The 13,236-nt window shown below is 30.5% G+C and overlaps 2 protein-coding genes across 2 annotated transcripts; both read left to right on the top strand.

Moving 5' to 3' along the window:
- The first annotated feature begins 946 nt into the window (after window positions 1-946).
- On the top strand, window positions 947-6,595 carry LOC123896168 (tonoplast dicarboxylate transporter-like). Its single transcript, XM_045946587.1, has 6 exons — window positions 947-1,886; window positions 2,717-3,194; window positions 4,762-4,805; window positions 5,086-5,181; window positions 5,635-6,154; window positions 6,426-6,595. Exons 1-6 carry the CDS (start codon window positions 1,407-1,409, stop codon window positions 6,461-6,463), a joined length of 1,656 nt encoding a protein of 551 aa, XP_045802543.1. The 5' UTR covers window positions 947-1,406; the 3' UTR covers window positions 6,464-6,595.
- A 3,680-nt stretch (window positions 6,596-10,275) lies between these two features.
- Window positions 10,276-10,998, top strand: LOC123897728 (cysteine proteinase inhibitor 1-like). The gene has a single exon (XM_045948471.1). It carries the CDS (start codon window positions 10,351-10,353, stop codon window positions 10,702-10,704), a length of 354 nt encoding a protein of 117 aa, XP_045804427.1. The 5' UTR covers window positions 10,276-10,350; the 3' UTR covers window positions 10,705-10,998.
- The last annotated feature ends 2,238 nt before the right edge of the window (window positions 10,999-13,236 follow it).

Raw genomic sequence — 13,236 nt, 5'->3', positions numbered from 1 at the left:
ATTTTAGCTTTCATTTTCTAAAGTCACATTGAACTCGTAAACTCTATTTAGACTCGTGAATCTGAGTTTGTATGAGTCTATCCGGATATAATCGAGTCTACCCAAAAAATAGTTTGGAGTGAGATAACTTATTAATTTTGGCCATCTAATCTCGTAAGTCGACTCACGAGTTTGACCCGATGAAACAAATCGATCTTGACAAAAAAGTATAAAACATAACTGTATAACTTTTGTTGTACAAAAATAACCCTCAATAATTATCTCTCAAGCATTTAGAGAAGGGCATTTTTGCTAACATATATATTTCTTATGTTTATGTTTATTATAGTCGATTGGTTGTATGTGTAGTTGATGTTCCATGCATTTTTTGTTTCTTTTGACAAAAAAAAGTTCAAGGCTATGATTATCATTTTAATATAGTATAATCTTTACTATATCAAATACATATATAAGAAAAAAGGTTAAATAAAACAGAATGATAACGAGTGTTCTTTTTTTGGGTAATAAACAATTATAAGTGCTGTTAAAATACATATTATCTCTTATTCCAAATTGTCTAACACGAGACTTTTTACGCCCAATAAATAATTGTATGTCCAACCCCTCACAGTCACATGGTTCAAATTGACTTTATAAACCAGCAAAATTAAAAAAAAAAAAAAAAAAAAAAGAGTGTTGTACGAAAATTAAGATAAAATAGCAACTCTAGTCTAATTCAAAGCAAATTTTAGATAAATATATTCATTCTTCTTTTTTGACAAAACATTAGTGTAAATGCTAAACCTAACTCAAAGTTACGGTTAATTTTTAGTTCTAATTAATTTAAAAAATCTAAAATTTACTTAATTTAAACTAAATAAGTGTAATTAAGCAAAAAAAATTACTAATAACAGTGTTATTAGTGTTATATATATCTAACAGCCGGTACGCATGAAATTTGAACTTTGTTCATAAAATTTAGAAAGTTTAGCTATTCATGAACAATTAAATGGAATGCATCTTCTACAAATAAAAGACTGTGGTAAGAAAACCCTTCCGATCAATGCAGTAATCCTTAGGCAATCAAAACTAAAACGAAATGTAACGCCTGCCAACAACCATTAATCACCTCGACATTGGTGAACATCGATTGTTACAACTCCACTCATCAATGGCTCCAAACGACGCTTATATAACGTAAAACCTCTCATTTGACTTATTATACTAACTTGAACGTTAAAGTGTTTGCAGAAGCCTCCACCAACTTCAACCTTGACGGTTCACTATTCGACATCCGACTAGTTCTTCTATCACTTAGATCAACTACTATTTTTATTTTATTGATGAAAATATTTTGGCTACTTTCGTGTCCCATGATAAAATATTCATGAATAAAATCCCCACACTTTTATTTATATCTCCCAAACATGTTTTCCAATCATAGCCACCATTTCTCCTCTCATTTTTCCAACATGGCCGGAGAAGACACTCCATCACCCATTCTTGAGGCACCACTTCTACCCCTTCACGACGAACCGATCCAACAAACACCCAACATCAATTCCTTTACAATAACATCATCAATTTTAAACCTTAAAAACTTTTATGTCATTTTAGGACCTTTGTTATCAATTATTATATGTCTCCTAGTGAAACTAGATGCTCCTACAACAAGCACAAAAATGGTTGGTGTGATTGTTTGGGTTTTCACATGGTGGATAACTGAGGCTGTTCCACTTCCTGTTACTTCCATGTGTCCTCTGTTTTTGTTTCCTCTGTTTGGAATTGCTTCAGCTGATACTGTTGCTCATTCTTATATGGATGATGTTATTGCACTTGTTTTGGGAAGTTTCATACTTGCTCTTGCTGTAGAACGCTACAACGTGCACAAAAGATTGGCTTTGAATGTGAGTACATTATTCCAAAGTTTAAATTTTGTACTATAATTTTAACATCGAAACGGATATTAATTAAACCGGATGATACCTCCAAGTAACCGCTTTGAATTGATTTTTTTTTTTAATCAAGACATTGTGTTCGGGTGATTAATGAGTTTTCTCTAGAGCGAATTGTTTGAGAGAATCTGAGGGGCCCCTTCCTCGAAAACCAAATGGTTAATACTTAATACTAAAAAAAGATTATTTTATATGCATAAATAGCTTAAATTTGGACAAAACTACAATTGAACCATTTAAATAGCTAAATTGTAGACAATATTTTTTTTTTTGACAGATTGTAGACAATATATGTTTTTTCAAACATTAATTTTGCAGTTGTTTATGTTTTTTGTTGTTTATGTTTCTAAGTTTTAATTAATCTTGATTTAATATTAATTGATGGGATTTCCTTTATGTTTGTCATGTGATCTTTGTGGATATGCTCAATTATTGGTTGTAAAACATATTTGAAGCTCTTAAATAGTTTGGGTTAAAAGTTAAAGAAAATAATTAAAGAGAGTCAAAAGTTAAAGAAATTAAATAGTTAAAAAGACTAGAGTTTTAGTCTGAATAATAAAATTAACAAATAATTATTAATTTTAACCGTTTAAAGAATAAAATAAAAATTGAAGCTTGGACTTTTCTGACATGGGTGGATGAGACCTTGCTAAATGTGTCCGGTCAAATTTTTCGATAGATATTAGTTATTGACAAATTCAGTGAATATTTTGCAACCAGAACATATGGTTGCAAAAATAGATCATCTATAAATGACTTGCTAACATGATACGCATATACAGATAACCTTGGTGTTTTGTGGCGATCCATTGAATCCAGCAATGCTACTATTAGGTCTATGCGCAACCACATTTTTTGTGAGCATGTGGGTACACAATGTGATAGCAGCGGTAATGATGATGCCAGTAGCAACCGGAATCCTACATCGGCTACCACCGGCAAATGAGCAATCAGAATTAATGAACAAGTTCAATAGAGCAGTGATTTTAACAGTGGTGTATGCTACACAAATTGGAGGGATAAGCACTATAACAGGAACAGGTGTGAACTTGATAATAGTTGGAATGTGGAAAAATCTTGAACCAGAAGCAAAGCCAATAAGTTTCAACACTTGGTTTTGTTTTGGGTTCCCTGTGGCTGTTTTGTTGCTTCTATGCTTTTGGTGTATACTTTGTTTGCTTTATGTTAGAAAGCACTTGAGTAGGGATTTGTCTAATTATTTGGATAGAGCACACTTGAAGAGGGATCTTGAAGCTCTTGGTAAATTTTCTCTTCTAACATTTTATTCTTGTCTTAAATATAGTTTTAGTTCTCCATTTTGTGTTTTCATTTTTAAAATATTTGGTTCTTGAATTTTTAAAATATCTTACATTATCTTCATCAATACATTTGGTGATATTTTTTATGATGTTGCTAATCTGGAGTGATCAGAAGAAGTGACCATCGTCGAACAGCGAACTGTCAATGTTGTAGTTGGCTGAGATATCTGCAAACACTTTGACATTCATGTAGAATGTGAAATGAAATGTTTTTAGCATAAGAATTGTGTGCCTTGAAGTGTTGGACGAGAACGCCTTATATACGAGGGACAATGGAGTTGTTGAGGCATTGGTGAGTGGCCGTTACAAGATGTCGTCCATCAATGTCGAGCGTCGGCACCATTGAATATCGTAGAAGTGTTACGCTTCTCATTGTACTTTATTAAGTTGAGAAAAAAAGAAAGTGAAGAGAGGTGTTTCTTCAATACACCCTTCTAATTGGCAAAACAATTTTTTCTCTCCACCACAACTAGCTAGGAAAAAATATTACAATTTGTGCCCTATCTGTACTTTAACCTATTTTTCATTGAAACAAACACACAACCCTACAATTGATAGAAGAAAATGAAGAATAAGGAATTAAAAATGGAGAAGTGCTAAAGGTTGAGAAATTATTTTGCACAAGAGTGTATACATAAGATGATTTTGACCTATCTGTATTTTATACAAATAGTAACTATTGATTGATTACTTTCTAATTTTTTTATCACGTTTTTCATGTTGAATAGATGTCTCTAAAATTAAACATTATTCTTTAATTATGAATCCTCAAACTTTGCAAAGTCCCTCTTTTATTTATTAAGCAAGTTGTACCTAGAGAGAATTATTGAGACTTGAGACAATATATGACAATTAAAATATACTAGTAGATCTCACTTTCTTGAATTTGGATCACTTACTGTTGTGGAGCTTGTTCACAACGGCATCCTAGAAATACACACAATAATTTCTTTTATATAGTTTTTAAGTTTAACTATATTTTTAGTACTTATAAAATGAGGACTATTTAAGTTTAGCACACACATATCCAAAAAAAAAAGTTTAATTGTACTTCCAAATTTTATTCTATTTGTGCAACAAAAATATGTACTTGAGTCATATAAGCAAAATATGAAGTAAAATTCAACAATTTTTTGTAGAGACTAAAATTGAAATATCGTAATCTTTACCAAAAAATTAAAAAAAATAAATCGAAAGATTGTAATTGTTTTAAGAATTTAAAATTTTTTTACTCATATTTTACTTTTGATGTAGAAGTGATAAACGAAAGTTGATTCAGTTAATAAGAAGTTGACTCATATCTTACAAGGATGTAGTTTGAATTTCCACTTACGGTTGGTATGATCCGTAAGTACACCCGCCAATGCTCTCTGAGTCTTGAAACCTATGTGGTTTTCGAGACCCAACCCATCTAAACCATTTTATATGATATAAAATGACAAAAATATTTCTAACATTTGCTCCTAAACAAGTTTATGCAGTTGTAACTCTGTTACGGATTTTTGCAGGTCCAATGGCTTTTGCTGAAAGGATGGTGTTATGTGTGTTTGGGGTATGCCGTATATCTAGCTAGATTATGCCATGATTATTTCATCTTTCTTTGCCTTTGCAAAAAAAAAAAAAATTCTAGTTAGATTGTTTGTATCCCCTCTTTTACGGGTCATGCTCGTCTTGTGCAGAGACCTAATTATTATTAATAATATTTGCTGTTAAAAAAAAAATTATCATTAATCATGATCATGAGTATTTCATTTTTTTTTTTTTGACAAAATGGGGTAATTAATTTATTTTGTTTTCCAATGACTTAATGAAGCAATGTGGTTAAAATACAGTTATTGATAATGCTATGGATGACAAGAAGAATCTCAGATGACTTACCTGGATGGGGAGTTTTGTTCCATGGCCTTGTTGGAGATGGAAGCATAAGTGTAAGTATCTCTATACAAAAATTTCATTAATAAATTCCACAAAAAAATATGTTTGGTCATGAAAAATGAAAAATATTGATCATTAAAAATTTAAAATAGGGAATTTAGTAGCTCAATTTGAGCTAAGGGTTATATGAACTAATTAAGAAGTTAAATAACAAAACTCTTGAAACCACCGGATTCTGTGCGGTCAGAGAGAGGTGAATGCACTTCAGTCGGTCATATTGTGACCGTTTGATTAAGATCAGATGGTCCAAATTTTCAGCTTGAATTTTATATTTAAAAACAGTAAAACTTAGATCTTAAAATCCAGACCGTTTGATATTGATCGGATGGTCCAAATGTCCTGACTGTATACACTGTGACTACACATAATCCAATTTCGTATTTGACAACAAAATTTTGATCTCCAAACATAGTTTCTCATAAAAAAATGTCATGCAATTACTGTAGGTTTTGGCTGCTGTTTTATTGTTCATAATCCCAAATATGAAGCAAAATGGAGAAAAACTAATGAATTGGAATGAATGCAAAAAATTACCATGGAACCTAATTTTACTTCTAGGAGCTGGATTTGCCTTAGCTGATGGAGTACAATCTAGTGGTCTAGCAGATGTATTATCCAAAGCCTTAGAATTCTTAAAAGATGTTCCATATTTAGCAATTGTTCCTGCTGTTACTTTACTATGTAGCATTATCACTGAAATTGTTACTTCCAGTTCCAATGCTGCCACAACTACTCTTCTTGTTCCACTTTTGTATCACATAGCTAAAACTATGCATTTGCATCCACTTCTTCTTATGATCCCTGGTGGTATAGCTACTGAATTTGCATTTTGGCTTCCAACCTCAACACCTTCAAATGTTGTTGGATTTGCAACTGGACATATTGAGATTAAAGACATGCTTAAAGTTGGTGTGCCACTTAAGGTTGTTGGAATTTTTGTTCTGTCTCTTCTCATGCCAACACTTGGTGAGTTGTTAATTGTTATTGTACTTGTTTTGATTTGTGTAGCAATGATAGATACTTCTGATCGAATGTGTGTCTGATAATTTATACTAACACGGCACTGACACATTTGATTATGATCAATTTTCAATTAATTAATTTTTTCAAATAATTACTAGTTTGAATGTGTGGTGTTTGTGTCTATGTCTTCATAGGTTCATATAGCTAGACATTTGCTTTGAGAAGACCAATTTGGTTGGAACAAAATTCTGATGTTTAAGGTTTGCTTTTGCAGGATCTATTGTTTATGGAACAAATGATGGTACTCAATAGGTGGAAGAAGCAAACTCACATTGGTTACCACTTAGATTTCTTTTCTAAATTATACTTTGGTTTATAATTTTGAGTATATGATTGTTTTTAGAGTGTAAAAGGTATGAAAAATTGATGGGAGAAGAACACACACATTCATCACAAATCATGAATATATTAAAAAAAAATTAACAAATCATGAATATATTAATATCAACTGTTACAAATCATTTGTTAACACTTTCTCAAAAAGAAAAGAAAAAAACAGGAAAAGAAACAAAGCATGAAACAGAAAACAAAGAAAATGTTTTGAATAAACAAGGAATCAGATTAAAGGATTGATGAAAATTCATTGCTGTTACGGACATCTCTAGGATTAAGTGTGTCGCGGTGTCGGACACGTGCCGATATCCGATACTTGTATGACACTCGTATGACACGTGTTAGAAAGTGTCCTAAAAAATTTGTTTTTTTCCTTTGCTTCGACACTCCCAGACCGGTGTCACTTCTTGTCATTTTAAGAGGCGCGTGAGAAATGATGGTGGATGCAAAAATAAATTCTCTATTAATATAGGCTAAACCACTAAGCCCAGTTAGTATCGACTGTTGTGGAACAAAATGATACAAGGTTAACATTTGCCAATTGCCATCTTTGGCCCCTTCTATCGACACCCCCTCCTCATTTTCGCTATCCACGCCCCTATTAAAATTTTCTATTGTCCAAAATACTCAAGGCCTCCTCTCATTTTGACTCTAATAAGTGTGAAATACCCTATTCCATTCTATTAAAAAATAACTATAAAATTTGTGCACCACAAATTCTTGATAGATATTAGTCATTACAAAATATTGACGAAAATTACGTACATAAAACATAGTAATAAAAAAAATAGTCTAAAAATCAACAGCAAATACATCATCTTTTTCTCACGATAGTTGCTTGATAAAAAAGATGAAACGTTGTTTTTTTTGTTCAACCAACAATGAATTGGTTTAAGTAGTAAAAGTATTGAGCCTTTTAAATAGGTGGTTAAGAGTTTGATTCATAACTTTTGCGTATAAAAAGAGTTTGGTTGAAAGAGGATAAGCCATTTTATGTATTCCACATGTTGTTTCCCTGACAAATATTAGTTATCACTAACAATGACGGAAACTTCGTACTTATATCACAATACTTTAAAAAAAAGTAAAAAAAAAAGAAAGAAGCAAATTGTTATTAGTGTAAGTATTTTTATTTATCATCCAATCATTTGACCAAATGTTTAATCAGTTGATTAAATAGCAAATCTGCTAACACATCAAATTAGTTTGACAATTATCAAATTAGTTTGACAAATACCATACTAAATCTTGAATTAAGAACTAGTCTTATTGTCAAAAATGTTGAAATATGTTGACGCGACGGGGAGGCTTGAGTCCTAAAACGTCTTTATCACGGGATGTGGAATTGGATGTGTCTTCATGTTCACTTGTGGGTGAGGGTACATCAAATTCCAAATTTGCACTATACATTTTTTTAAGATGTTCACATATTTACTATTACTACTCCTATTTCCTTTGAATTTTTTAAGCAATTATTTACTACCATTTCCTTAACACGCATGATTTTGCGTGTTGATATGTCTCTGCTATCTATTATTATATCCAGCTACCCAATTTATTTCATTTGTTACAACAAGCTCTTCAAATCCAACGGCAATTTTTTAAGCTCGTTTATGACCAATGACCAAGGAGTTGGAGGATGACATTTTCTTACTACTAAACTAATACTACTACCTCATAAACAACATCTCAAACATTCTATCAATCTTATTATGATTTTTTTTTAATGAAAATATTGTTTAAGATATGAAAAAGTGTTAATTTATATAATAAAACAATGTATTCAAAAATAGACAAAAATATGTATTAAAATTATTATATTAATTTGAGTGGTTAAAAATTGAAATAAGTAATTGGGTAAATTATTAAATTAAATGAGAATATTATTAAATATTTTTTACAGAATTAAACATTTTAATAAATATTGTAATAAAAAGTGACAAATAATTCAAAACAATTGCCACAACAAATACTCAAAAACGGTGTTTATAAAATTAAAAGCTAACATTTAGGACAAAAATGAGAGAATAATTTTAATAATAAAAATGTTAACACGTGGTCTAAGAGTAAATGTTAAGAATATAAGGATGCATGTTAAAAATATAAATGTAATAATATTTTATTAAAATTTGTGCATTATATTCTTACATATTAAATTCTTCTATATTATTAAATATAAAAATTTCTAATTTTTAAATAATTTATGGTGTGTCCTTATATGACCTAATAAATCAGGTTTCCTTATTTGTCCTTTTATGAAAGAAAAAGGTGTCTTAATAATTTGTGTATAATTAACGCCACCCATATACTACTTTTTCTTTGCTTTAACATAAAGCCATCCAATGATCCAATTAGTTAAGTATATCCCAGTCAAGGATTTGTAAATTGCACTAGTTAATGGTTTTCTTGGGCGTTTGTTTCACGGAAAAATGGATTCTCATTTGTGAGAAGTACTATATTTAGTTAGGCACAACATAACACTAAATAGTATGGTACTCTTTCCGGTCTTTGTTAGTTGAGAAATTTTCCTTTTTAGATTCATTGTAAAACTAATGTATCTGAACAATATTATAGTCTAGATATATTAGTTTTACAATGAATTTAAAAAGTCAAACTTATCTTTTAATAAGGACCAGAGGGAGTATAAAATTAAAAAAAGTTGAAAAGAAATTGGTTAAAGTAATATTTATTGATTTGATTATTTTATTTTTTTTTCTTTTAGTATTTTTATTTATGTGTTTGCGTCTAAATTTTGTAAGTAAATGTTTGTGTCTATGTAAGACTATATCCTCATTTATCATCTGTCATAGTTTCTGCAGTGTGTCAATAAAGTAGTGCGGCTGATAGAGTATTTGTTTTGTGTCGGAATTAAGATTATGCTATTATTGGTAGGGTGGTTACGCTATTTTGGAGTATATAACACAATCGTGATGATAAAAATATGGAATGATAATGCTAGAATGCCAAGTCAAGTTGGACGAGCTGCATTTGATCATTGGATGAGAGGTTTGATGTTCATAAGATGTGAAGTACTGATGATCATTATGTCCTATTTTTAAGCACACAGATCGGTGGAAAAAGTCTAGTATGGAATGGTTAAAATGCAATTTAGATGCATCGTTTTTTGTCGATCAGAAAGGACATCGATTAGTGCTTGTTTTCGCTATAGCTTCGATATGATGTGTTTACTGCTGGATTCACACAGTGGGAGTAGATTGTTCTATCAACAAAGGAGAGTGAAACATATAGACATTATTGTAAGTCATGAATGAAGCTAAGTATAGAGGCTTTGAACGAGCTCAATTTGAGAGTGACTCTCATGTGCTGGTTGAAACAATTCGTATGAAGCTGTGAGACAATTAAGAGTTTCTTCCAATCGTTAATGATATTATTCTTATTATGTTATCATGTATAAATTTTGAAATTAAGTTTATTAAAAAACAAGTAAATTTGTTCATGTTTTAGTTAGGACGACCAATTCTTTAACTAATTTTCATAAATTTGAGATTATTTCTTCATATATTAAATTTTTGGTAATTAATAAAATTTATTAAGCCATATGTTAAAAAAAAATTATTAAGCTTATTTGGTTAAAAAATAAATAAATAAAGTAAAGATTAGGACGAAAAAACGCGTGGTTATTGAGAAATAATATCGAGGGGTAAATCCGTAAAAGCAGACACGCGAATCTAGCGTAACCTACCGGTTATAAATAGCGCCACCAAACACATTATAAATGTATAACCAATCTTGAATCGAATAAACAAATTCCTAAATTTCCCCAAAAAAAAAACATTCTCAGAGCGATGAAACTTCTTAACAACGTTGCAATCTTTGTTCTTCTCATTCTATCCGTCTCAGTAATTTCCGATGCTGTGAAGAAAGATGTTCTTGTCGGTGGGTATACTCCAATCAAAGACATAAAAGACCCACACGTGGCAGAGATCGCGCAATTCGCGGTAACAGAGTACGGTAAACAATCTGGTACGAAACTGATTCTTGTTAAAGTGATTAAAGGTGAGACACAAGTTGTTTCTGGTACAAATTATCGTCTTGTTTTGGCTGCTAAAGATAAATCTGTTACTAAGAATTATGAAGCTATTGTTTGGGAAAAACCATGGCTTCATTTCAGGAATCTTACTTCGTTTAAACCTCTTTAATTGATTTTGTTATGTTAATGTTATCATTGTAAAAGTATTATTATAATTTGTGTTTATGTGTATTTTGGATTAAGGATTATTATAATAAGGTTTTGATTTAGCTAGATGAAGCTAAATCTATGACCGATGATGTATATAGTATATTTGTGTGTGTTTAGTTCTTCTTTTCTGGGCATTTGGGGTTTTCTTCACTGTGTTGTTAATCGTGATGTCAAGTTGCAGGTTTCTTAATTAATGTACTTCCTCCGTCCCATTTTATAAATATAAATATTAGTATATAAGATTTTATTTTGATCAGTATTTTTAAAATATATAAGTTTTTATAATTTTTACTATAGAGAATTAAAGATATTAGTGATCAAAATTGTGTGTTGGCATACGTGTATTAGCCAAACTAGCTATTATATTTTGTGACGGAGGGAGAATATTATAAATATGTCATCTCTTATTTATTTTTAACATTGCCATTGGAGAGTCTGAGAGTGATGTATCTTATAAATGTGACCCTTGCTTATCTTTTGTTTTTGCTGGTACATCCCTTATGCAAGGGATGAAGCTACAAAATTTTTTAGCAATAAATTGATATAAAATATGAAAAAATGTTAAACAATGTTCCCATAAGCATATTAATACAAAAAATTGTCTTAGAATTTCGACATTCAATATCTAAATAGTATATAAGATTAGTATATAAGATTTTATTTTGATCAGTATTTTTAAAATATATAAGTTTTTATAATTTTTACTATAGAGAATTAAAGATATTAGTGATCAAAATTGTGTGTTGGCATACGTGTATTAGCCAAACTAGCTATTATATTTTGTGACGGAGGGAGAATATTATAAATATGTCATCTCTTATTTATTTTTAACATTGCCATAAAATATGAAAAAATGTTAAACAATGTTCCCATAAGCATATTAATACAAAAAATTGTCTTAGAATTTCGACATTCAATATCTAAATAGTATATAAATATTAGTATATAAGATTTTATTTTGATCAGTATTTTTAAAATATATAAGTTTTTATAATTTTTACTATAGAGAATTAAAGATATTAGTGATCAAAATTGTGTGTTGGCATACGTGTATTAGCCAAACTAGCTATTATATTTTGTGACGGAGGGAGAATATTATAAATATGTCATCTCTTATTTATTTTTAACATTGCCATTGGAGAGTCTGAGAGTGATGTATCTTATAAATGTGACCCTTGCTTATCTTTTGTTTTTGCTGGTACATCCCTTATGCAAGGGATGAAGCTACAAAATTTTTTAGCAATAAATTGATATAAAATATGAAAAAATGTTAAACAATGTTCCCATAAGCATATTAATACAAAAAATTGTCTTAGAATTTCGACATTCAATATCTAAATAGTGTAAAAAGTTACATATTTTACCAACATTAATTTTATCTTCGGAGACACCGTTTAGCGTGTCACCTCCTTCCTCACTCATAATATATAGGGAATATGTGCTTTTCTAACTTAAACCCCCATGACTTTAAGCAATCCTTTCCAGCAAAATGGATACTTTATTATCTCAAAGGTGCAAATCGATAAACTTGATGAGTGGCACTAAGATTGTTCATGGTTTAGTTCAGACAGAAAACTGAACTGAACCAAACCATAACAACAGTTTGAAAGAACCGAACTGAACTGTTACTGTTATCTCCCGAACTGAACCGAACCAAATTAAAGGTTCGGTGAAACAGTTCTTGGTTTCTAACCGAACCATCAAGTGGAATCCTAATGACTTGATCCTCATTTTCTATGAACTGCATACTCTGTCCCATGATTTAGGAATTGCAAACTGAAGAATAAGGTCTGTAACTGTTTTCCAATTTACCCATTTTGCTGTTTCTAATGCTACTGTTTTCCAATTTCCTCATTTTACTGCTTCTAACGTTACTTTGGATATTCTATGGATTCTACTACTAGATAGCTCCATTGTTTATTTAATTTATTTAATGTATCCTATGAAGCAGCGAAAAGTGATTTGATTTTGAAAAAAGAACAAAAAAAACTGAAATAAATTACTAGCGCATGCAGTTCAGTTCGAAATGGTTTGGTTCAGTTATTTGCGGTTCAGTTCTGGTTAGTGAACTGTACTTTAAATATAGGTTCAGTTCACAAACTCTTCATTTGGTTTGGTTATTTTTAGTTCGGTTCGACGGTTCAATTCAGTTCATGGTTATTTTTGAAGAGTCCTAAAGCACAATACTCTCATAACTTATTTCAAGAATGCAGACTTATTAGGTGGAATTTGATGTCACTCCCGTGTTTTTTTGTTTTAGATTTAACTTTTGGGTTGAGTCAAGCTTCATGTTATATTCATTAGCCTATATATATATATATATATATATATATATATATGCAATTTTTCATCATCTCACAAGGCATGGAATATTCTAACCTCGACCTATATCTCAAACTTATATCGACTTGGACGTTTGATTGTTTTCTACGGATATTAATATTACCCCTTTTTGTCATTGCTGATCATCTCCGACACTCGGATTCCGACC

Source organism: Trifolium pratense, linkage group LG7, assembly GCF_020283565.1.
Source record: "Trifolium pratense cultivar HEN17-A07 linkage group LG7, ARS_RC_1.1, whole genome shotgun sequence".
Lineage (NCBI taxonomy): Eukaryota > Viridiplantae > Streptophyta > Magnoliopsida > Fabales > Fabaceae > Trifolium > Trifolium pratense.
This window is presented reverse-complemented; position numbering and strand designations above follow the sequence as displayed.